At 54.8% G+C, this 21,722-nt stretch overlaps 6 protein-coding genes across 6 annotated transcripts; 2 read left to right on the plus strand and 4 right to left on the minus strand.

Annotated features, from left to right (window-relative positions):
* Positions 1-2,487: 2,487 nt before the first annotated feature.
* BKA78DRAFT_349133 (uncharacterized protein) lies at positions 2,488-4,608 on the plus strand (the record flags this gene model as incomplete). Its single annotated transcript, XM_066890752.1, has 1 exon — positions 2,488-4,608. One exon carries the CDS (start codon positions 2,488-2,490, stop codon positions 4,606-4,608), a length of 2,121 nt encoding a protein of 706 aa, XP_066749871.1.
* Positions 4,609-5,153: 545 nt separating this feature from the next.
* Positions 5,154-7,888, minus strand: BKA78DRAFT_303682 (uncharacterized protein). The gene is made up of 4 exons (XM_066887558.1): positions 7,730-7,888; positions 7,646-7,684; positions 7,552-7,579; positions 5,154-7,477 (listed from the first exon to the last, which is right to left on the minus strand). Coding segments are annotated over exons 1-4 (1,935 nt in total). The 5' UTR covers positions 7,732-7,888; the 3' UTR covers positions 5,154-5,611.
* Positions 7,889-8,038: 150 nt separating this feature from the next.
* BKA78DRAFT_376455 (uncharacterized protein) lies at positions 8,039-9,351 on the minus strand (the record flags this gene model as incomplete). Its single annotated transcript, XM_066892826.1, has 5 exons — positions 8,039-8,467; positions 8,517-8,909; positions 8,959-9,178; positions 9,229-9,255; positions 9,308-9,351. The coding sequence occupies 5 exons, from the start codon at positions 9,349-9,351 to the stop codon at positions 8,354-8,356; spliced, it is 798 nt and encodes a 265-aa protein (XP_066749873.1). The 3' UTR covers positions 8,039-8,353.
* Positions 9,352-10,630: 1,279 nt separating this feature from the next.
* On the plus strand, positions 10,631-12,207 carry BKA78DRAFT_245142 (alcohol dehydrogenase 2; the record flags this gene model as incomplete). The annotated part of the gene is made up of 10 exons (XM_066884098.1): positions 10,631-10,758; positions 10,814-10,914; positions 10,961-11,016; positions 11,068-11,119; positions 11,169-11,209; positions 11,257-11,328; positions 11,381-11,495; positions 11,547-11,953; positions 12,036-12,092; positions 12,148-12,207. The coding sequence occupies 10 exons, from the start codon at positions 10,631-10,633 to the stop codon at positions 12,205-12,207; spliced, it is 1,089 nt and encodes a 362-aa protein (XP_066749874.1).
* A 307-nt stretch (positions 12,208-12,514) lies between these two features.
* On the minus strand, positions 12,515-14,441 carry BKA78DRAFT_349137 (uncharacterized protein; the record flags this gene model as incomplete). The annotated part of the gene is made up of 4 exons (XM_066890753.1): positions 12,515-12,673; positions 12,732-12,890; positions 12,942-13,039; positions 14,399-14,441. 4 exons carry the CDS (start codon positions 14,439-14,441, stop codon positions 12,515-12,517), a joined length of 459 nt encoding a protein of 152 aa, XP_066749875.1.
* A 4,601-nt stretch (positions 14,442-19,042) lies between these two features.
* BKA78DRAFT_349139 (uncharacterized protein) lies at positions 19,043-21,126 on the minus strand (the record flags this gene model as incomplete). The annotated part of the gene is made up of 3 exons (XM_066890754.1): positions 19,043-20,181; positions 20,228-20,330; positions 20,392-21,126. 3 exons carry the CDS (start codon positions 21,124-21,126, stop codon positions 19,043-19,045), a joined length of 1,977 nt encoding a protein of 658 aa, XP_066749876.1.
* Between the last annotated feature and the right edge of the window lie 596 nt (positions 21,127-21,722).

The following is a 21,722-nucleotide window of genomic DNA, read 5'->3' on the forward strand; positions in this document are numbered from 1 at the left end:
AAGGCCGAGCTGCAAAGCTTGTGGTCCACCAGCGCTACTGTCAAGCGCCAGCCATAGCTCTTCCCCTGACTCGCCGAGTCATCGGCACTCCGTGTAGCCAATTTTCTGAGTCGCACTCGCCTTCTTCTCGCAAGGCCGACCACCTCATCGTCCTCTGACGAAATTCTCCCAAGAACAACGACGTAGCCGCTGACTCGAAGAGCAGAGTTTGTCCACCATGACGCGCCCTTCGACTTGCATCTCACCGCGACGCTGAAGGGGGCGATGCAAACCTGAGCTCCAAGGCTCAATTTCTGTGGCGCTGGCACCCCCGTGTAGCGAGGAACGCGTCCGCCCAGGATTACGGCTTGTCCAACACCTAGACCCCTTGAAAAGCGCGATCGAACTCAATTCGATCGGATCGATGGGTGAGAGACCCTCTCGACCACGAGGCTCGTGGCTCGTTCCATCATACATCCGTCTCGTGCCACAACATTCTTCTCAACGGCCTGAGCATTTCGCGCTGCAGAATACGAACATGGGCAACGCGTGCCAAGAGCTCTCCAATGACAATAGATCAGGGGTCGTCAAATCCATCACTTCAACTGCCGGTTGAGCTTCGCAGCTCTCTCTAATCATCAGATATTGGGTCCACTTACACAATCTGTACCATTGCTGCCACTATGACACCGACCAGACTAGCCCCTCAGTTGGCCGCTTTCGACAGAGCCTCCAAGCCGCCACTTGCCTCATGCGAAGATTGCTTTTGGAAGAATTCCAAAAGCGGCCATTTGCTTTTTTCTGCAGAGATGTAGCCACTTGGATGCCGGCGAAAACAAACGAAAAAGGCTTGCAGAGAATGCCATTTTCTCCAATTCTGTAGCCCCTGGCAACCACAAAATCACATCCTCAGGTGGCACACCACTTCCATCTCACGTCTTTCTTAATTTCCTCTTTTTCTGCCATGTCGCAACAACGGTAGCCGCCAGCGGAAGACGTCCCTATACAGAAAAGCGGACAAGCCGAGACCACCCTTGAGCAAGGTGGAGTTTTTCCCAACCCGCCATACAATACGCTATCCTCTGATCAGGAGCACTCCTCAGCTCTAACCATCTTCGCCTGTCCCATTGTGCTCTAGTGCCGAAAGCCGATTCCACGCCCACCCGACGCCTCTCTATACAACAGACGACAGTCGGCTACCTCCTTTCGCGTGATCGGGTTTATTTCAAACTGACCACGCGACTGCATTGCCGCATTGTTTTCCGGCTCACCCTGAAGCTGAATACTCTTGGACAACCGCATGGCGTAGTTGTCATACGAGTTGGGCTGGTAGGAAGCTGAAACCAGGGTTAACTTGTTGCTCGCTCCCGAACTTTTTCTTTGCTCTCGAATCGCCGCTAGCGTCTGCTATCGTGCTGGCCCCCTCTCCTGGCCTTGTTTATATTCATGATCCGAGCGTTGTCTGTTGGTTTTGGTGTTCTCTGAATTTTTCCGTTGCTTCAGTGCAGCTACTCCGCCTTTGCAGTACAAGTTGCAGGCGCCGAATTTTACCTTTTAGGTATCTGGTCAACGATCCTATTTCCATTTTTGCTTGGTATGTGTCTATCCCTTTGGACCTTTTCCTTCCAGATGCTGATCTCAATATCTAGCAATTTTTGATTGGGAGTTTCCCTTGAGACGATCCGTGTAAAGACTCTTTCTGGAAAAGAATTCTCGCGGGGCTGCGGAGAGGGCACGATGCCGCTTAGTCAATCCCAAAAAGCGAGACCGTGCAGCCAGCCGGTCGACGCGGTTGAGCTTAGGCGCCGTTTGGAAAAGCTACTCAAATCCAGTCAGGCTGCAGGCTCATCGAGCGATGCTGAATCAGTGCAATTGGAGGGCACCAAGACTGCTGTTGAGAAAAGGCTGCAGAGAGTGTCGATGACTGCAGGCTCCCTCATTACCACAACCGCGCCACACCACCCATCAGAAGCATCCATAACCACAGCGGCAGTGGCAGAGGCGAAGCTCTCGAGAGCAATCCGCGTGACCGATTTGGCAAAATCCAAAAATACCAGCAAACGCGTCGGAAGCGAGAGTGCGGCAAAAACGTCAAACGGCGGCAGAACAAAAACAGACCGTGTATCCGTCGATGCGAAGGAGTCTTCCAAAAGGCGCTCGCAGTCAATGGGAAATGAGAAGCCCAATGAAAATAAGGGGAATGATGTACATGAGCTGGGGAGGCACGGACCGGCAAAGGAACCAGGACGCAAATCGAGCACCGCAACCAACGTCAAGCGAGAAGAGACGACGAGAGGCTTATATGCCGGCACAGCCCCGCAACCTTCCAAACCCAGGCGCTCAAATTCTTTGGAGGCCGTCAAGGAGGAGCAAGAATTAGACAGCATCAGGAGCAGACCTGCCCTTGCCAGCGCCCCAGCAACTTCCACCGAAAGCTACTTGAGAGCAATCCAAAAGCGAACCAGCTCCGAAAAATACTCAAAGCATCGACGTCCTGCTGGAGCCAAAATGCGGACGACGTCCAGTGACGAAAATCTCCGCGGGCCCGCTCCCGCAGTTGGGGAGACGTGGCGGGCCTTTGTTGCTGCACAAATTGCCAAAGACCCCAAGAGTGACCCCCGAAGACAACACCCGAGCCGCAGGGATCGTGACCTCAGCGGCAGGAAACCCAGACCCAACAGCACGGCGGACCTAGACGCATGGTTCGCAGATATCAAGGGCGATCAAGAGAACAGCCCCCCGCCACGTCCCAAACGAGCCACCATTGACCGCCCCGACTGGAGCCAAAGCGACGCAAAAGAGAAGAGGTCGAGCTTCAGATTCCTGGACCCTGTTTTTCGGCGATCAAGTCGGAAGAGCAACAACATGGAACCCGTGGCTGCTGCAAAGGACAAGAATGCCAAGAGAAGAACCGTCTGTGGAGGAGAATCGCTGAGCCCCAAAAAGTCCCTTGCCACTGTTGACATCAAAGTCACCAGTCCTACTGGACGTCGTGGTGGGCGAAAGCTCAGCACCGCCGACGGCACAGGCGACTTCAAATCCCTCAAGTCCTTCTGCCCTGGTCTACCGCCGCGTTCTCCTCCTCCAAAGTCTCCGAAGCGCTTCTCACAGGCGTCCTCGCCAGCCTATCACCCAGGGCTCCAAGTCGGCTCTCGACCCATCGAACCTCCTCCAAAGTCGCCCAGGCGCATGCACAGTCTGTCAACCACCACCTCGTCGCAGGCTTCCAGGGCGAGCAGCCCAGTTTTCGAGGTTGCCCCCTTGAGAACCAAACTGGACAGCGCGACTTCGCTGGCTCCCCCTTCAGACCCGGACCCAAGCCAGTTCTCAAGCGCCCCCAAGAGCTTCCGGGCAAACCGCGCCTCCAAGCTAGGCCTCGAACCGCCGCAAATTACAGCACCAGAGCCGGTGCTTGTTGCGCGTGAGGAGGCGCTCGCGGCGCTCGAAGGCAAGATTCCAACGCCCAAGAGGGCATCAGACGACACAGACGACGAAGATGAAGAACCCACGGTCGAGCAAAAGCCTGAGCAGGAGGTAGTGAAGCCAGACAGCGGTGCAGCAACAAATGCGCCCTGCCTGTCCTCGCTCTTCCCCGTCCCCCCGACGCCGCCTCCTCCACCCAACCCGACAATCAACATTCAACGCGCCTCAATTCCTTTGCAAGAGCAGTCGTCGCCTCCGCCAGCTCACCAACACTTCCTCCGCCCCTCGACGCGCTCTTCGACACGGTCGTCCCGTCTCTCCCTGAGGTCCAAGGCCTCCCTCAAATCCGTCAAGATCGCCCCTGACGCCACGAATACCGGAAGCTCCAGCCGCAGCTCATCTCGCTCGCGCTCCGTCTCCCGCAGCAACCGCAGCACACGGTCGCGCCTCAGCTTGCGATCTCGCGGCGTTGAAAAGGGCAAGGCAGTCGTGGCTGCCGCGCTCGAACTGGACAGCGCGTCTGGCGCCGCAGAAAGGGCGCGAGCTGTATCGCGCAAGGGATCTGGATCGATGAGGGCGCGTGCGGCTGCCGGCATCAAGGAGAAGATGGACAAGCACCGCGAGCAGCAGCAGAGCAAGGCCGAAAGGGGATGGGTCCGAGTCGGCCGCATGGGCGACGCCGACAAGGACAAGGACAACTTCTTCAACCGGGAGCACGAAGACGGCGGCGAGACGCCGGGCTCAAGCAGCATTGGTGCAACTGCCCGTCGCTGGTCCGCACTGGTCTGGCGTGGATTCCGCTTCGACCGCAACGGCGGCGAGCGCAACGGCTCCAACGCTGAGCGCGACGACTTCTCCTCCTCGCCCATCACCGACATGGACAGGCTGCAAGTGCCCACCATCCCCATTCCTCGCGACACGGCGAAACCACTGCTGCCCTTGCCGCCCGACTCGCCCTCCTTCGCGCCCCCGTCGCTCGGCCGCGTCGACGAGGAGGACGACGTTGTGCTTCCCTCTACAACTCTCGTCGCTCCACCGCCTGTCAAGGTGCCGGCGTCGACGGCGGCGGCTACCGCTGCGTCGCTCGTCCCGTCGCCTGCTCCCGCAACGACGGCGACTGCGTTTACCACAAACACGCCGCCGGCGCGGTCGCACGGCCGGCTGTCGCTGGGCTTCTTCCAGGGCCTGAGGAGCTGGCGGTCGTAGGGGGTGGTTGTTTGCCCCATCTGCTCATCTTCCCTAAGCTCTCCCCAGCCGCAGGAAAACCCATCCTCCCCATTCCTTCCCCCTCCCTTTCTCAATCCACCATCCCATCGTTTGCGGCACACCAAAAGATTGACCCACCTGCCGCCAGCCGGTCCTCTTCACCGGAACCAGCCAGCGCAGCCATCCCTTCACTATACCAACCTTTCCTTTGTCTTCTTTTACCTCGTTGTTTGTTTTGTCGACTATAGTACCCACCAGCCTTTCACAGGCTCACCATTTCCTAGCTTGATTTCTTGTCATCTTTGTTGTCGTTGTTGTTGTTGTAGAGGCGGGTGTCTGCCTGCCCACCGTGTACTTTTAGCCTATCTAACCATCTATCTGTGCGTCTACCGATCTTCTGTGCCTGTGAAAGACTCTTTTGTGCTGCTTGTTGTCCATGGGAAAGGGTTGCTGTAGGCATGTCAGAAAGCAGCTCGGTGGGTTATGACAAGGCGGCATCGTACCCCAGTGCAGGTACCAGAGACTAAGGAGGACTTCGTCTTCCAGAGTATGTGCCGACTCACAGAGCGTGTGCGACAACTCAGCCCTTTCCCCGAGGTTGCTTCTTATCTCGAGGGGCACATGAAGATGGAAGACACGTGAACGAGTATGTAAAAGCATTTCGATATTCGTTTTTCTGTAACCTGCAGTGCCCTTATTGCCTGCATGCGTAGGTAGCCAGTCAATGAATCCGTTCCCTGTCAACGCGTGCGGTTGTTCTCCTCTGCGCTCCAGTGCTGCCCACCTCCTAGCTACGCCCATTATCGAAAGAAAGCAACAAAGCAAAGCGTCCTTTTCGCCACCAGCCGGCGTACCCTTGTCCGGCAATTCCATGCAGTTGTGAAAGTCGAGAAGAGCAAGTAAAGCAAAGCATTCGTAAAAGCGTTATTGCAGCGTCTCCGGGGAGGGGTCCTCAGCATCAATCATTGTGCGACGCCCATATCAATCTCACCGCGTCATCGACTTATGCGGCAGCTCCGACCATCGGACCCACGGCTCCCAGCGAGTTCAAGAAGCCTCCGACGTCTCCATCGGTCGCCGTGCCCACCTGCTCGATCGCATCCTGCGCCTTGGGCACGCCGATCAGAACGATGCCGCGGGGGACAACGACGTCTTCGACGGCGAAGTTGCCAAAGGAGATGAGGCGATCCAGGCGAGGGCAGGACTTGAAGATGCCGGCGACAATCATGGTGTCGACCGTGGCGCAGAAGCTGATGTCAATCTTCTTGAGCTGCGGGAAGATGTTGCCCTCGCAAAAGACGTCAGAAAAGGCTTGGTAGGAGATGTGACGGCAGCTTGCGAGGTTGAGGTGCTCCAATTTGGCGCCCGAGTGTTTCATGAGAGCCTTGAAGCCGTTTGATGCAAGGCCGATGGGATCTTCAGGACCCTTGGAGTTGGCGTTGTCCACGTCGCGAGTGGAGTTGAAATCCGCAAAACGCAGCGGCAGGTTGCTCCAGTCAGTGAAAAGAGCCGTGAAAGCAGCATCAGTGCAGTAGTCATTTTCAGTGAATCGTAGCTTTTCCAAGTTGTGGCACTTGTTGTGGATGGCGTTCAAAACGTCGTCATTCGCATCTAAGAAGTGCTCAAGGGACAAGGTCTCCAGTCCAGGGCCCACGGAGTTGATGAGGTTGACGATGCGCTCAGACTCAACATCAGCATTCGTCTGGAGAGATAGATGGCGGAGCTTTTCGAGGCGTGCAATCGAATCAATAGCATCAGCAGTGAAGCGGCGGCACAATTCAAGCTTCAGCCGGATCAGATTGGGGCAGAATTGAACCATGGTGTCCACGACATCGTCGTCAAAAGACGCGTCCAGCCAGGCGAGCTTCAAATGCTCGAGCTTCTCGCCTTGCCTGAGGAACAGCTCCTTCCACATTCTGTCCGTGACCAGGTTGGAGGCATAGAGCTGGAGGAAATGAATGTTCTTGCACTTGTCCAGCATGTACTCGACATTCTCGTCTTTGAACTGGCAGGCGTTTGTGATGACGACTTTCTGAATGTGCGGTACGCTCGCGAACATGTAATTGTAGTCCTCCGTCTCGAGGTAAGCAGCATCATGAACCGCAATCGCATCAAGATCCGACCGGAGGAAGAGCTTCAGAGTTCGAGATGTCATGACCCGCTGCTTTGAGAAGATCTCTCCAAGCCTCTCAAGGACCTTTTCAGGCAGTTCTCCGAGCTCTTCAACATCCTCGTGGTGCTTTGCCACCTTTTCGATGCAGAGCTGCTGCAAAGTCTTTGCGCCGTGAGACTTGGACGAGGTTTCCATGCGATCGCTTTCGACCTTGCGTCTTCTCTTTTGTTGGTTTTGCTTCTTCGGCTTCTTGGAGCCTTCCTCGGCGGCCAATTCCTTGCCACAAGGTGTGCATAGCAAACCTCCATCGGGTCCAGTCTTGCTGTATGGCGTCACGGTGAAGCGCTTGCTGCAAATCTCGCAATTGTCCAACTGACCCGGCGGGGGCTGGCTCTTCTTGTACATCTCCCGTGCCAAGGTGTCATCGTATTCCGAGTCGCTGTCGTCTCCATCGGCGTCTCGTGCGGCCTTGCGACGCTGAAAAGCCTTGCTCTTCTTAATCTTGGCCAACTTCTTCGCCTCCGCAGCAGCCTCGCTTGCCTTGCGTTTCCTGTTTGTAGCCCTAGAAGACTCGGCTTCTATTTCCTCTGCTGCCTCCTCATTGTCTCCAGAAGGTGTCGAGCTTTGTGCAGTCGCAGCATTGTCGGGGTTCTGGGCATCGGTGCTGTTGGCGTCATCGGTGTTTGGCTCTCCGGCAGCTTCTCTGCGTCGTCGTTCGTAGTCGTCTCTGATCTGCGCAGCGGAAATGTTGTTCGCCTAGGTGCAAAACAAGTCAATGGACTGCGCTCACTTCGCCAATACGCTCACTTCATCAACTCTGGAAAACTTACCGCCAAGAAGTCCGTCAAGGCCGAGTTCCTAGAGCAATGTCAGTATTGCGAGTGCAAGGTGTGGAGCCTTCCAGGAGCGCAGGTAGACACATACGGCCCACGGATTCGATTTCCAGTCTGTCTCCTCCCCGTCCTGTTCCTTGTTAGTCGAGTCCCATGTAATTGAGGTGCTGCTTACATTGTTGCGAAGCGAGGGTGCTCGAGGTCTGCGTTGATGAGGGTGTTGAGTGTTCAGCTCGACGAGACGCAAGGTTGAGTTGAGGAATGGAGAGGCACGACGAGATGAAGTGGTCGAAGGCAGAAGATTCAGAGCGACAAAGTCCGCGCGGGTTCTTTGAGAGATGAAGCAAGTGGCTGTCGAGTCGCCACCCATTTGCAGCGACGCGCCTTCCGGACAGTCGCGAAGTCATGTGATAAGGTCTGTGCACAAAGGCTGCTAAAGTAACTGGACATTGATGATCAAAGCTCACATATCACTCAGTCAACGGCCATTATTGAAAATCATAACCAGTGTGTAGTTTGCTGCTATCTGGACTGATCGAGCGATTGTTGCTCGCCAGTGCAAGCAAGTAGAGAAGCCAGTAAGAGATGAAACCCCACCTCAGCCGAATTCTCTCACGGCAGCAAAATTCCTCGGACCGCTCCATGACCGCACCTATGTTGTGGGCGACCGTACCAGTGGCCGAACCCGAAGCAAAGTAGAGAAAGCATAGCCCACCCCTCAGACCGCCCAATGAGTGAAATCACCGCGCTTGTGTGGAGAACAGCCACTTCTGTGGCCGAACTCGGAAAGCAGCGCATCTCAAATCTCGTCCTCATCGAGCTCCTCATCGTCCTCTTGTTGTCCGTGCCAGGATTCGCTGTCGGAGTCCTTCTTCTCCTCTTTCTTCTCCTCCTTCTTCGGCTTCGGCGCCTTCTGCTCGATTGTTAACGTCATTCTACCTGGACAAGAACGAACAACTTACGTAGGCTCCAACCTTGGCGAAGTTGGAGTTCTTGCTGGCGGGCGGGTTGTTGGCCATCGAATTGATGGTGGAAGACGCGCGAGAGGAGTAGGCCTTGGGGTTGAAGCCGTAAGTCAGAGGCACGCCGCCAGAAGCAGACTGTCCGCCAGGGCTCTTGACCGCAGGGCTAGCATGACCGCTCTGCTTGACGCCGTTGCCGTTGCCCTCGCCCTTCTCTCCAATGCAGAGGCCGAGAAGATCAACGCTGAGACCCTCGCTCTCTCCGGGCAAAGTAGGCGCATCCATCGTGCAGCCCGCACCGTCCTCGTCGTCGCTGTCGTCGTCATAGCCGCGGGCGCCTCCGACCTCGATGGGCTCGGTCTCGAGCTGGTTCTTCATGCACTTCTCGCATGTCTGTTGTGGTATTAGCGCAATATCTTGACTGGATCATTGTTCAACTTACAGCGCAGTCGGGATTCTTGCGCTGGGCCTTGGCATAATCATCCAACGCCTTCCAGGTATCGCAGACGATGCACTCCAACTCTTTGATAGGCGAGCCAGTGCAGAGCATGCAGATTGCCTTGGCTCCCTTGCCCTTGCTCAAGTTCAGCTTCGCATCAAGTTGACGCTTCTTGGCAAAGTTGCGGTGAGCCTTCTTCTTGTTGCAGCGTTCACAAGTGATCCTGGGGAGAGTCAGCGGGTGCGACGAGAGGCTGAAGAGGTGGGATCGTACAGGGGAGGCAAGCTGAGGTTGGCGACACTGGTGAAGTTAGCAACGATTACAGCCGCGAGAAAGGTGAGAGGTGACTTACTCGGCATCACGATAGCCATAGCTGGGGGTGCGGCTTCCAGGCATGTTGGGCGTACTGATTGACGGAGGACGCGCTAAAACTGGAGAAGAGGAGGTCGAATTGGGAATTGAGGTTGTGGAGTCGACGGCGTGAGTGCCGCTGAGATGAAAGTGGATGGAGGATGGGCTGAAATCGCTTCGTTGTGGTTGATGGAAGAGAAGTGGCTGGGGTTGAAGATGAGAGAGGTGTTGGTGAAGAGAGATGGAGGATCAGGTCGAGAGGCGTCTCTTTTATGCGGACGACGCGAGCACACTCCAGGCACGAGAGGCAGGCGCGAAGACCATGTGGTTGTCGTTTTGGGCCTCCGAGTGAAGTTATTGAGGAAGTCACGCCCTTGTTTAGGTCCACGCGCCGTCGACACGCGAGCACCTGCAACCACCCGTTGATCCGGGTGCCTTCACCAGCCGTTTGTTCACTGCTGGCAGCTGCTTCTTCACCATTGACATTTCACGCAGAAAAAGCAAATCGACGCACATGGGAAGCTCCATCGAGCTCGGCATCATCGCGTTGTGGTGACACGCAATGCTGCGAACCCTAATGACTGCAACCTTTTCCTGCAAATCCCAGGCTTTTGGCAACAGCAAAAATAGCAACCCTCACTCCTAATGCTTCCTGAGGCAAAGCAAATCAACGCATATGAAAGTTGGCTGCCCAGCGTCATTACGGCTTCATGGCGCAGGGGACTTCTGAAAATCGCAGACACTGATGCCTCTTTCTCTCAATCGCGCCAATGCTGTGTCAGGAGTGTCGTGAAAGATGCCCCAGGCGGAAAGAAAGTCATTCTTTTCAGCACAGCCCTGCTTGGATCAAAAAGAAAGTGGGATGCAGCTGGAGGGATGATCCCCCACGCTTCATTGCTGTCGACCGTTTCCCAACAGCAAACACAGCATCATGTCAAAGAGTTTGCTGCCTCCGCACTCGAAATGAGAGCCAGTCGGCGGACGGAAAACGGGCGTTTCCGAATATTCTGCTGGGCTGACGTCTAGGATCAATTGGTGATGGTGTAGAGAAAGAGCGGAACCCCGCTGGCGCTATCATGTTCCCCGCGCCGGCCACTACGCCCCGCACTACAGCAATCGCCAGCTACCCTCTTCCATGACGCCTAGCCACATGCGCGATCCGACAAGACGAGGTTAACGTGCTACCAATCTATTTGCCGGCCGTTGCGCAAGGCGGCTCCATCCTCAATCCTTCACCATGTGTGTATAAATATCCATCAGCTCCTCCCGCTGCCCACTCCTCTTCCTTCAACTAATCCCAATTTGTCCAATCTCGACCGCAATCATGGCCGCCGCTCCAGAGCTCCCCAAAAAGTACAAGGCAATTGTTTTCGACAAACCGGGCTCGCACTCCACAAAGCTCGTGGAGTTGGACATGCCCGAGCCCGGGCCGGGCGAAGTGCTGATCAATCTGTGAGTTTGGTCCTGCAAACTGTTTGTCCACCTTGCAGCCTGCTGATATGCGCAGTTCCTGCTCGGGTGTTTGCGCTTCGGACCATGGCGTTATGATGAGCAGTTGGGCCAATCTGCCGTATCCAACTCCGGAGAATCAAGTCGGAGGCCATGAAGGTGGGGGGAATGCTTGCTACCCAAAGCTCGACTGACTTTGCCTCAGGCGTTGGCCGAGTCGTGAAGCTAGGACCTGGCTCTGCAGAGATGTCCACCGTCAAAGTATTTTATGTCAATTCTCGCTACCAGAAAACATCTCTGACTTACAATCAGGTTGGAGACCGTGTTGGCATCAAGTGGATCAGCGCCATTTGCGACTCGTGCCGTAAGTGGGACAGCGGTTTTCGCGATAACAAGTGATTGACACCATGCAGCGGCATGTCGAGCCGGCCACGACGGAGTTTGCTTCAACCAGGTAAGTTGCAGGCCAAAAATGCAAAGCTCTTGCTAATGTTGCTGTAGAAAATCAGCGGCTACTACACTCCTGGAACATTCCAACAATACGTTCTCGGACCTGCAAACTATGTTACCAAGGTATGGTGATCTCCTTTCGAACTGCAAAGCAAACAACTGACCTTTCTCACAGATTCCGGATGGTCTCAGTGACACCGACGCTGCTCCTATGCTTTGCGCGGGCGTGACAACGTACTCTGCTTTACGCAAGAGCAATGCCTTGAGTGGAGAATTCGTTGTTCTTCTGGGTAAGGCTCCCGTAATTTCAGTCAATATCCATGGCTGACATCGGTGTGTAGGTGCCGGTGGTGGCCTCGGCAACGTAGCTGCTCAAATAGCGTCCAAGGGCATGGCTCTGCGTGTTATCGGTGTCGACGCAGATGCTAAAGAATCCTTTGCTCTCTCTTCCGGCTGTGAAGCATTCGTGCCGCTTTCGCTTGGCGACAAGATTCCTGACCGCGTCAGAGAGCTCACTGGAGGCATGGGGGCACACGCTGTCATTGTCTTGACGGGATCAAACGCCGCCTACGCCCAAGCCATCGACATGCTTAGATTTGGAGGGACACTGGTGTGTGTCGGTGTCCCTGTCAATGAGCCTGTGACCATTGCATCAGCATTCCCTCAATTCCTCATCAAGTTTGCCAAAAAGATCGTCGGCGTGCCTGTTGGCAATCGCAAGGATGCGGACGAAGTCATGGAGTTTGCGGTAAGTTCCTTTTGATCCCCCTGAGCTGGAAAGCAGTCGATTCTCCCAGTAATCACAATAAGAATGCTAACTTCCATGGCAGGCGAGAGGAATTGTCAAGTCGAATTACCGCGTTGAGAAAATGGACAAGCTGAGCGACGTAGGTGGTCCAATCATCCGTATTCGGCTAATAGTCACTGACTCGAATCTTGCAGGTGTTCGAGGAGATGGAGGCAGGAACGCTCCAGGGGCGCGTCGTCTTGGATCTCTCCTAGTAACGCTTGTTGGCTACGACGCATGACACGATGCGATACGTATGCTTGCGTCGAGTTGAACGGTTACTGTCGCATCCGCCACATCATTACTCGACGAAGCACAATACATCTGAAAAGCACACATGTATGTCAATGTCTTCAATTAAAAAGGTATTGAATGACCTGAGCAACATTTGAAACATCTTAACCAGGCCCATGACTGAAATATACAATATGTGCACAATCCCCTGCCTCCTCCATGTACACATTCACCATTCCAGCGTCGCGACCAATCCGTTCAATCTCCCTCACTCTCATCTCTTACAGCTTAGTGAGGGAAATCAGGGTGATTATCCGCCTCGTTGCAAACCTTTGGACAATCGCAGAGATAGTTCGCCCTGTCGGTCGACTGCTTCGCCTTGGGACGACAGCCCTTGTAATCGGCGACGCAGGTGTAGATGTTTTCGCAAGCGGTATCGTCAGATGCCTGGTGTCGAAGTCAGCCGAAACAATTCCTCTCCGCTCGCCTGCAAAACTCCACTTACGTTGCAACCACATTGATCCGTTCCATCCCAGTTGCAGGTGCCAGTGAGGAATTGGGCGAATTTGTCGGCATAAGGGATCTGCTCGGGTGGCAGAACTCCAGGCTTCAGATATTCGTTCTTGTCGTGACAACGCCCCCCGCATTCATCGTCACTTCCACACTGCTCATGTGTCAGTTGAATGTTCAACACAAGAATGAATTCAATACGTACCTTGCCATCAAGGAGGTATGCCCCATTTTGGAACTTGGCGGACGCAACCGCCGCCAGACAACTGATAAGAAGAACGGAAACTGGCTTCATGGTAAAGACTGGTGGTCAGAGGTGAGTATGAAAAGGTGGATATGTGCTCTGGTAGAAGAAGAAGCTTATCTCTCCATATTCTTAGAAATTCGGGGAGGAAGTCTCTCAATGTTATATACCAGCTCAAATAAGCTTGACCACAGCAGCCTGGCCGATGGGAAAAGCTACCAAACCCTCCGCGGATGGCAAGAATACGACGTACAGCCCTGCCAGGTGCAATCACGCGCAGCCTCTCCAACAGTCGTCTTGTCCTTGCGAAGGCTTTCGCCGCACTTAATCGCCCAATTCTACAGGCAAGCATGCATCTCGCGCTCACCAGCCAATCGCACTTTACCATTTCTCCGCCGTCCGCCATAATCCGCTCGTGTACTTCGGCAAAGTCGCATAAAGGCCACTGGCTCGCGACCAGCTTGGCGGAGGAAATAGGGAGGTACTGTCGTCACACGTAACTTTCCCAGCATCAATTACCCGGCGCCGGCAAGAGACGACAGGCGCCGCAAAATGAACAAGCGCCTGCAAAAGCGCCTCGTTCAGCGCAAAGAGGCAAGTGCCCTGACCAAGTGATCGCATAGGCCGAGATCCGAATGCAGGGTTGTGAGATATCCAGCAGCGTTGAACACCAACTGAACGGCGCAAGGCCAGCAGCAGCGCACTATTCTCATGCGCGCCGCCCAGATCCGACAGATATTGTTTCTATCAATATCGACAGACAGGCAGGCAGGCAGGCCGCCGTTGCTCCGCGCCGCGGTCCAACGCAGACGTGCCGGCTCGCGCCTAGTTTGGTCTTGGGGGAGGGCCTGAGGGAGCAAAAAAGATGATTGATAAATGCATGGTTGAACCGGCGGCACGAGCCGGGTGCGGTGGATGCTGCGCTGTTCTGGAAGGATTGGCAAAAGGCTTGACGTCGAGAGAGACTGCCGTCGTTGTGTCCGACGAGGCCCCTGCTGGATGCGTTGTTGGCATGTTGGCTGTCGCTGGTTGTGAAAAAGGAACAAGAATTGAGAGAGGTGATCCCTGTGCGGAGGGAAAGTTTTGAAAGATGCGAGGGGCGGGAGCAGCGATGGAGCTTGTTGGGGCAGTGACGACCTCTTTCCACAGCCTCGTGTTCCGCCATTGCCATTCTGCCTCAGGAACGATGCGCAAAACAAGATCAACGCGACAGCTGCAGCGGTCCTTTCTTCTCGTGTTCAGCGTCCGTCATTTCATCGAGAAGTTGGCGATCATGACGATGATGTTAAAAGTCTGAGCCGGGTGGTTTAGGCTTGCTTTTAATCTCCCTGCTGTGGCATATTTTTGCTCTCTTCGGTACATTTTGCTCGACCAAGTTCTCGGTTGTGTCCCATTACCGAGCTTTTTACTCTACTTACCAAGCTTTGTCTTCGCTTCTCCAGAGGTCGATGCCACGGCCATGGCTGAGGGAGATGAGCAGCGCCTTCTGCTGCATGGCGGCGCGATTTACCGACTGACAAAGGGAAAATGCCGAAGGCTTGACGATTACACTGCAGCCATAAAAGACGACATTGAAATGCACAGGCCAGTTCGATTAAGGCTAAGTTGTTGATATGGAAGGCGCGAGGAGCAAAAGGAGCGAAAGAGGAAAGAATTGGCCATACTAATACCGCACGACATCAATTGCGTCTTTGGACCCTCTCCTGGAGATGTGCTTGCTCAAGCAGCATTTTCGTCGAAAACGGAGCTACCCGGTTCAATGACCAGCGCCACACTTTCCAAAGCAAAGAGCAAGGGAACGATTCCAAAGAAAGCATCAGGATGTGGAGATGCAAGCACGGTAGCCGAATGTCGATGTGCTTTCGCATCTGTACGCATGCAGTCGCTCTCTCTTTTTTCTTCTCGGTGCATGCCGAAGGCTGTCATTCGTCAAAGTTTCTTCAAGAGCTTGTAAGCTATTTTTGGAAAATAGAGTTTACGTGGTTGCAGGGGGACAAAAGAAGGGTAAGGAACAGAGTGAGATTAGATGGGGTCAAGGAGTTCGTGATAAGGGTGCTTGCATGGCCCTTGATGATGAGAGGTGAGTTACCAAGCCTCCGCGGTAGCCTCTTGTCTCTTTGTCAGGGGAGAACCGAGGCATCACGAGCAATTGAAGTCGAATTGAGCATGCAGTGAACATCTGAGCAACCGATGGCGAAGACCACAGCAGTGAGAGAAAGACCTCCCTGCCTTCGCTCAAAGCGTTTCATTCGAGATATGCTTCCAGATCACTCTCGCTATTTATGTCCAAAGCACTTCGACCCTTCACCAATCCCTTAACCTCTTCCTACCCCTCAACCCCCACAGGCGTAGGTATACGCCGGCTTTCACGACCTTCGCAAAGGTGAAAGCGCGCGTCGATGGATCCCGTTTGTCCGTCCACACCAAACAAATCTCGTAACGGTAGACGCCAGGAGCAAAGTCCCTATTTAAGAGGAGAGGCTGAATACAACCGCCACCGCCCGCCGTTGTTGATTTGATTGCTTACGCTCATAGCTCACGCGACACTTCCATTCCATTCGCGCAACGGTCCTGTTAACCTCTATAACTCCGTTGTCTTTTAAGTATTCGTCTCGTCGTCGCATCCGCGCGCATTCGCATCAGGCAGGACCACTTGATGCCAGACTGCTTTCCTGTTATGGTAATGTGTGATGATGTTTCCAAGAAGACGTGGATGTTTCGTGCAATGGTACGTGGCGTGGCGCCCGAATTTCGTCTCAGATGCTCCATCAATCCCTGCCCAGCTGGAAGATGAGAGATCAAATATGTCCATCCTGTACAATCAACTAAATGACTGCTTCTCACTGGCAAAAGTCTCACTGGTAAAAGTCACATCTCTTGAGAGCCGATCTCCCAGTCTTCAGACTTTGCAAAGGCAAAATCGCACAATCCGTGCATTTAACAATGTACATTCTCTAATGTAGCACTCTATGCGAAGATCTAGATCTAGTACCCGAGATGATTCATAATGACAACGACGACACCTCGATGTATGATGGGTGGTGCTCCGAGTTCGTATGCAAAAATATGCGTTTCAGCCTCATCCGCACTACATCTCCCTCACCCTGACAAGACCAAATACGACGATTCTCATTTCCACTCGTCCCGTCTCCGGTCCCGTCCCCGGTTCTCTGACGAATATTGCGTGCCACCATTCAGGTTTCTTGCTCTTGACTGATGACAGGGTAAATGAAGCAATTGCTGAGCGAGTGCGATGTGGGCAAAAGACCCTGTGATGCGAGCTCAAGGACGGAGAATTAGTTTCTTGCTGAACAAATGGGGTCAGTCTAAAGACTCTTGGCTAGGGGGGAAGGGGGCATGACTGACAATGCGAGAGAGGTATTTGGCATCCCCTCTCTCTTTTACTAGGGCCAAGGCTTTCCTATATTCTTTCTCTATGATCCGATATTCCCATTCGATATACACCACACCTCGCCAACCCCCCCCCCCCCCCCTCGTCCACAACGCAACCCTCTCATCACAGCGCCGTCCCCGGCACCCAATCCCTGCCCACCGTCGCACCATGTCCTCCACCACCTCCTCTACCACCAACAATCCCAGCACCCCCCCACTCCAAGCTCTCCTCACTCTCCGCGCCCGACTCCAGCCCCCAATACCCATCGCCCAACTCCTTGTGCACGCGCCTCTGCTTGCCCTTGCCCTTGTCCAGGCCGTTTCCTCCGCCCGAGGGAAACGAGAAGAAGGACGAGGGCGTGAAGGTGGAGGAGGAGCGGGTCAGCGTTGTCGTGGGGGAGGTGCTGCTGTGAGGGGAGGAGGGGGATGATGATGATGAGGAGCCCGGGAAGTGGGAGAGAACGTTGCGTAGCCAGGAGCGCGTCCGGCGACGGAATGAGGGCGAGGCGGAGTTGGAGTAGTGCGTCGTGAGCGTTGATGAGGGCGTTGGTGAGGGCATGGTTGGTATTGGCTGTCTTTGTGTGGATTGGGTGGTTGACGAATCGAGCCAGGGGAGGAAGGCAGAAGACGTGAAAATATATTGATTTGATGGCGGACCGTTGGATTGTCGTGGATGTGGTGATGGACAGTCGAAGTTTTGTTTGTTGAAACGTTGTGCCAAAGTCCAGCGATGAGCAAGAGAAGGAAAAACAAGAACTAAGCCTGCGAAAGAACAAGTCCCACAAACCTACATATACAAAAAGGCGCAAGCAGACCACGACACCATCTTTCGACCGTCCCGTGCATCCACGTCACCGAAAACGGAGCAGTCAGTCGTCAGCCAGCCAACCAGCCAACCAGCCAACCAGCCAACCAAAGCCCACGTAGCCACTACTATATAGCATACACGTACGCCCTCACACGCTGCGCGCGGCTCAGACAACGACGCCTCCACAACAATAATGCGTGTTATAGGTCAGGTTAGCACCGCGAGAGAGAAGTCATGCCTCCGCGCTGGACGTCGACACTACTTACACTGCCTCCATCTGATCGACTTGACGATCAACCGCGAAGATCTGAGATCAGCTTCGGCAGAAGAGCTGACGATGGTCGAACACCCAGCGACTCTGACCCCCTGGATCAGCAAACCCATCACACCGGCGCCTGCCACGAGGTGACTGTCATCGTCAGGCACCTGGACTGGACTGGACTGGACAGATAGATGGACGGGCAACCAACCGGTGACGAGAGCCTGACGTCAAGCAGGCCTCTCGCGAAACAGACGAGGAACCCTTTTTTTTAAACCCAACGCGACGGTCCATCGCATGGCTGTCGTACGAGGAGAAGACCGGACTCGACCAACTGACGACATCATGACCAGTCCTCAGCCATTGAGCCTCGGGACAGGCACCGCACCGCACCACACATCTTTCCCTCTCTCTGGACAGTCAGTCTCTCGCTCAAGCCCAACCCCCCTCCCACGCTCCCCATCCCCTGACCAGCCCATCCCAGTCTTACGGCGCGTCGCTGGCTGCCAACGCATCAAAACAACAAACCAGCGAAGTAGTAGTGTTTTAGCGCCAAAACCGCCTCTTCGCGGCTCGTTCCCCGCGCTCTCAACACGAACAAAAACCCGGGTTCGATGTGGGGATAGCGGGCATGGTCCCGGATGCATTGGTCAGGCGCGTGCGAAGAAAAAACGTAGGAGGTGCGTCATTGTGGGTGCGGAAAGTTGGGAGGGTGGTAGGTAGGGCTGACAGACAGCCGCGGCGGAGGGTTCGAAGGTGGAAGGTGGTTGGGCTGAGCCGGGTTGGGTTGGATTTTGGCTGGTGGTTTTTGAGTGACGTCCTGGCAGAGGTTATACCGAGCTTGAGCGATTAGAGGACGGCGCACACAAACAAGTCCAATTCTTAAAAGTTCGGTCGTATCGAATCCATTCCATGAAAAGCAAATTCGCCATCTAGTCGCCAAAGAGACCAAGGAAGTGAACTGTTGGAACAATTGCGTGCCGTAACCCGTGCACCAGCTCCGTGTCTCTCACGCATCTCTTGTCTTTCCGGTCCTGCACGTGTACCCTGCGTACCCGCCTAACCCCAATTTTTACAAAATGGAAGAGAATGTGAAAGAACACTGTCATGTCGTCGTTAATTGAATTCAAAATTCCTCCAAAATGGTTTCGTCGTGTTGAGAAAATCAGCCAAATCCACCTGCTCGCCAAACATCTGAAAAGAAGCGAATCGTGTCGTCATAAACCACCTGAGCAAATCGAAGTTGAAGCTAAAGTGAATCGAAGTCGAATGAAGCATTGATGAAACGGGGGTGTGGTGGGAAATGAGGAAGCAGACAGCTCAAGGGGTAGATTTGGGAAATTTGGGTATATTTTGTTTTTGCGCAGTGCGGTTGGTGACAGAGAGGAAGAAAGATCAAAGCGTGTCGTCTCGGTCGTGTTGTGGTGGTACAAAAGAGATTCGTGAATCTCAGGAGTATGATGGATGGATGCACTTGCTCTATGATTGGCTGCGTAATGCGAGGACCAGCCCCGTTATGCAAGATGCTTGAAGTATGTGGAAGCGACCGCTGTCATCATCTTTGTAGGTGTAAATGACTGAGGCTTGTGGCGATGACATACCTCAAGCGTAGCGAGGCGGAGGTGGGGGATAGCTGGAATAGGGGTTGGGAGCGGCATAGCTGCTACTCATTGGAGCAACAGCAGGCTTGCGGAACTGTTCGTCTTCGTAAACGCTGGATCGACGACCTGGATTGGCGGAAGCGTAGGCTGATCTGCCATTGGCACTTTCATACTCTCTCCACCTTCTGGCATTTTTGGACTCTTCGTCGTCTCCGGACTCACTGTAGATGTTGCTGGAGTAGTAGGAGGCTGGAATGTCCGCAACATTGTTGGGTTCGGAACGTGTTCCAAATCGATCACTGCCATGGCTAAAAGATGGGCTACGCCGACGCGCCGGTCCGTACGAGGTTGACCCAGTGCGATAGTTTCTGGTTTGCATCGAGTTTGGCGGATATTCGCTGGCAAAGACGGGCTTCGGTCGTGGATAACCACTCCCGTGACTGTGCTGGGTCGACATTGCACGGCGGACGCGAGTGGCGTTGTTTGCATCGGCAGCCGCAAAGGGCTGGGTACTCGCCGTCGTGGTGCCGCTGGCTGTGCTGCTGGTACTGGCTCTGCTGCTCGAAGACATGTCGCCATATATCTTCCCGCTTCCTTCCCTGGCACTATAGGGCTTGCGCTCGCGCTCGATGGGGAAGCAAGGCGGCGGTTCGTTGTCGGAATCTTCAGAAATGACTGCCGTGTCAAATGACTCGGCGCGCCATTGGGAGTACGTAGGTTTGGTCGTTGGGGAAAATCCACCAGACGACTGACTTGACGGACGATTCGATGGAGGCGGCGGAGGAAAAGAGGTGGTCCGCAAAGGAATGTCCCCGTTAATTGACAATGCCGTTGCGCATCGCTGGCGCGCTCCCAGGTTTGCCGTCTTTGGAAAAAGGCGCCGTGAAAGCTCCTTTGGGAAGCGCTCCTTGGCGTCGTCGGCATTGCTAATTGGCATGTTCATGACGGCCTTGTTTAGACGCTCGTACTCCGTATCTGGATGGCCTTGAATCATGAGCGTCATCCACTGTTTGAAGCCTTCAGGTGTCAAGGCCGGAATATTGGGCACAGCAATTAGCTGATCTTGGACCAGATGATGTTCACAGCGCAGATCTCGGTAGATTTTGGATATGGTGGAGTTTGGTAGCGAGGTGAAGAGGGCTGCGACAGTCAGTTTTTGTGCCACGAGAAACATGTTTCGACTCACAGGCCCAGCAATATGTTTCGTCTTGGACGCGAACCTCGTCGTAGAACCTGCGCATCTTTGCGGGCGTCACAACCAACGAGTGTCTGGGCTCGTAGTCGTTGATCTGCGGGGGGCCTTGTCAATCATCGTCTCTACCATTGTGTCGGGTCTGCAGTGTCACTGACCAAATGCAGGGCAAGACCTCGCAAGAATTGGCTTAGCCGAGCCGTTGGCTGACCTTCGGAATCAAAGAGCGGCCGCCACGTCTTCTCAATGGCAGTCTCCTCAATCTCCGTAGAACGAGCATACGGCGACGAGCGGGATGGCTGCGCTGTGGTGGTGCCGTCGAACGATCCGTGGTCAGAAGCCACAAGCGGCGAGGCGGCGCGAGCTCCGCCATTCTTCGCCAGCTGGTCACCCCGCTCCCTGGGGCTGCTCCTGCGATGAATATCCTGGGCTGACGAGCTGGGTGAATCAGGGGAATGTGGCGAGACGGAGTACTCGTTTTCATTTCTCGACGGTGATGGCGGAGTGTAGACATCGCGCGGGGGATCGGCGGAGCTCTGGCTAGGCGATGGCTTCGGCGATGGCTGCTGGCCGGGTCCTCTGAGGGAATCAATTACTTGTTTCCTCACCTCCTCGGTAATCTGGGCGACGATGGATGGGTCGAGCTGGCCGATGGCACCCGACCGGCGAAGGTGGTCATTTACAGCTTCCTTGACGGGCTGGCTGTCCTGAGGACTGATGCGGGGCGAGTTTTGAGAACGGTCCGAGAAGGGGGCGCGTGAAAGACGAGGTCGCGAGCTTGGTCTGTCAACAGGGGAAACATGTTCGCGCGAGCCCGAGTGGTTGGAGTCGTGACGGTACAGATCGGTCGACGTGTAGGCGGTAGAATCGTGGAAGCGGTGTTCGTAGGCCATGGTGGATAGTTTGGTAGCGGATCGAAATGGTCGGGCAACGGTGGCAGTCAAGAAGGACTAAAGTTTGGGACCGCTATGTCATGCTCACATGTCGTTTAGGGAGGAGGCTGGGTAAGGCTGAAGCTGGAATGGAAGGCGAGAGAAGGGGTCGTGAGCGGGGGCGTCGCAAGGGAGGATGACGGCGCAAGGCCAGGTGGAGCGGCGGTATTTGCAGAGTGGGCAAGGGGAGGGCGAAGGGTAGGAGATGGTTGGATGGTGGTGAGGCCGTTGGAGGTGAAGATGGGCAGCGTAGCGTAGGGCGGCAACCAAGAAGGCCGGCATCTGGCAGCGGAGGAAACATCCAATGCAACATTTAGGCTGGCCGCGGCCACGGCACCTGGCACGCCCAACGAGCGGCCACGCAATATTTGCAGTGGGAGTAGCTAGCAGAGGAGCTAAGGTACTGCAGCGATTGACAGATGCACGTTACGACATTGAAGGCGTCCACAGCTTAGTGCACATCCTTCTGCCATTTCCAGCCGAAGCCGTGGCCGTGGACCCTCTTCAGGCGGGCGTCAACAAAGCTCCATCCCTCTCCACAGCTATATTCCCGCTGA

Source organism: Phyllosticta capitalensis, assembly GCF_038381095.1.
Source record: "Phyllosticta capitalensis strain CBS 128856 chromosome Unknown BKA78scaffold_1, whole genome shotgun sequence".
NCBI lineage: Eukaryota > Fungi > Ascomycota > Dothideomycetes > Botryosphaeriales > Phyllostictaceae > Phyllosticta > Phyllosticta capitalensis.

Coding starts and splice junctions, on each gene's coding strand:
- BKA78DRAFT_303682 (XM_066887558.1), bottom strand. Junction 7,580..7,645: donor GGAAATCGAATCCGTGGGCC/GTATGTGTCTAC, acceptor ACATTGCTCTAG/GAACTCGGCCTTGACGGACT. Junction 7,478..7,551: donor CCTTGACGGACTTCTTGGCG/GTAAGTTTTCCA, acceptor TTTTGCACCTAG/GCGAACAACATTTCCGCTGC.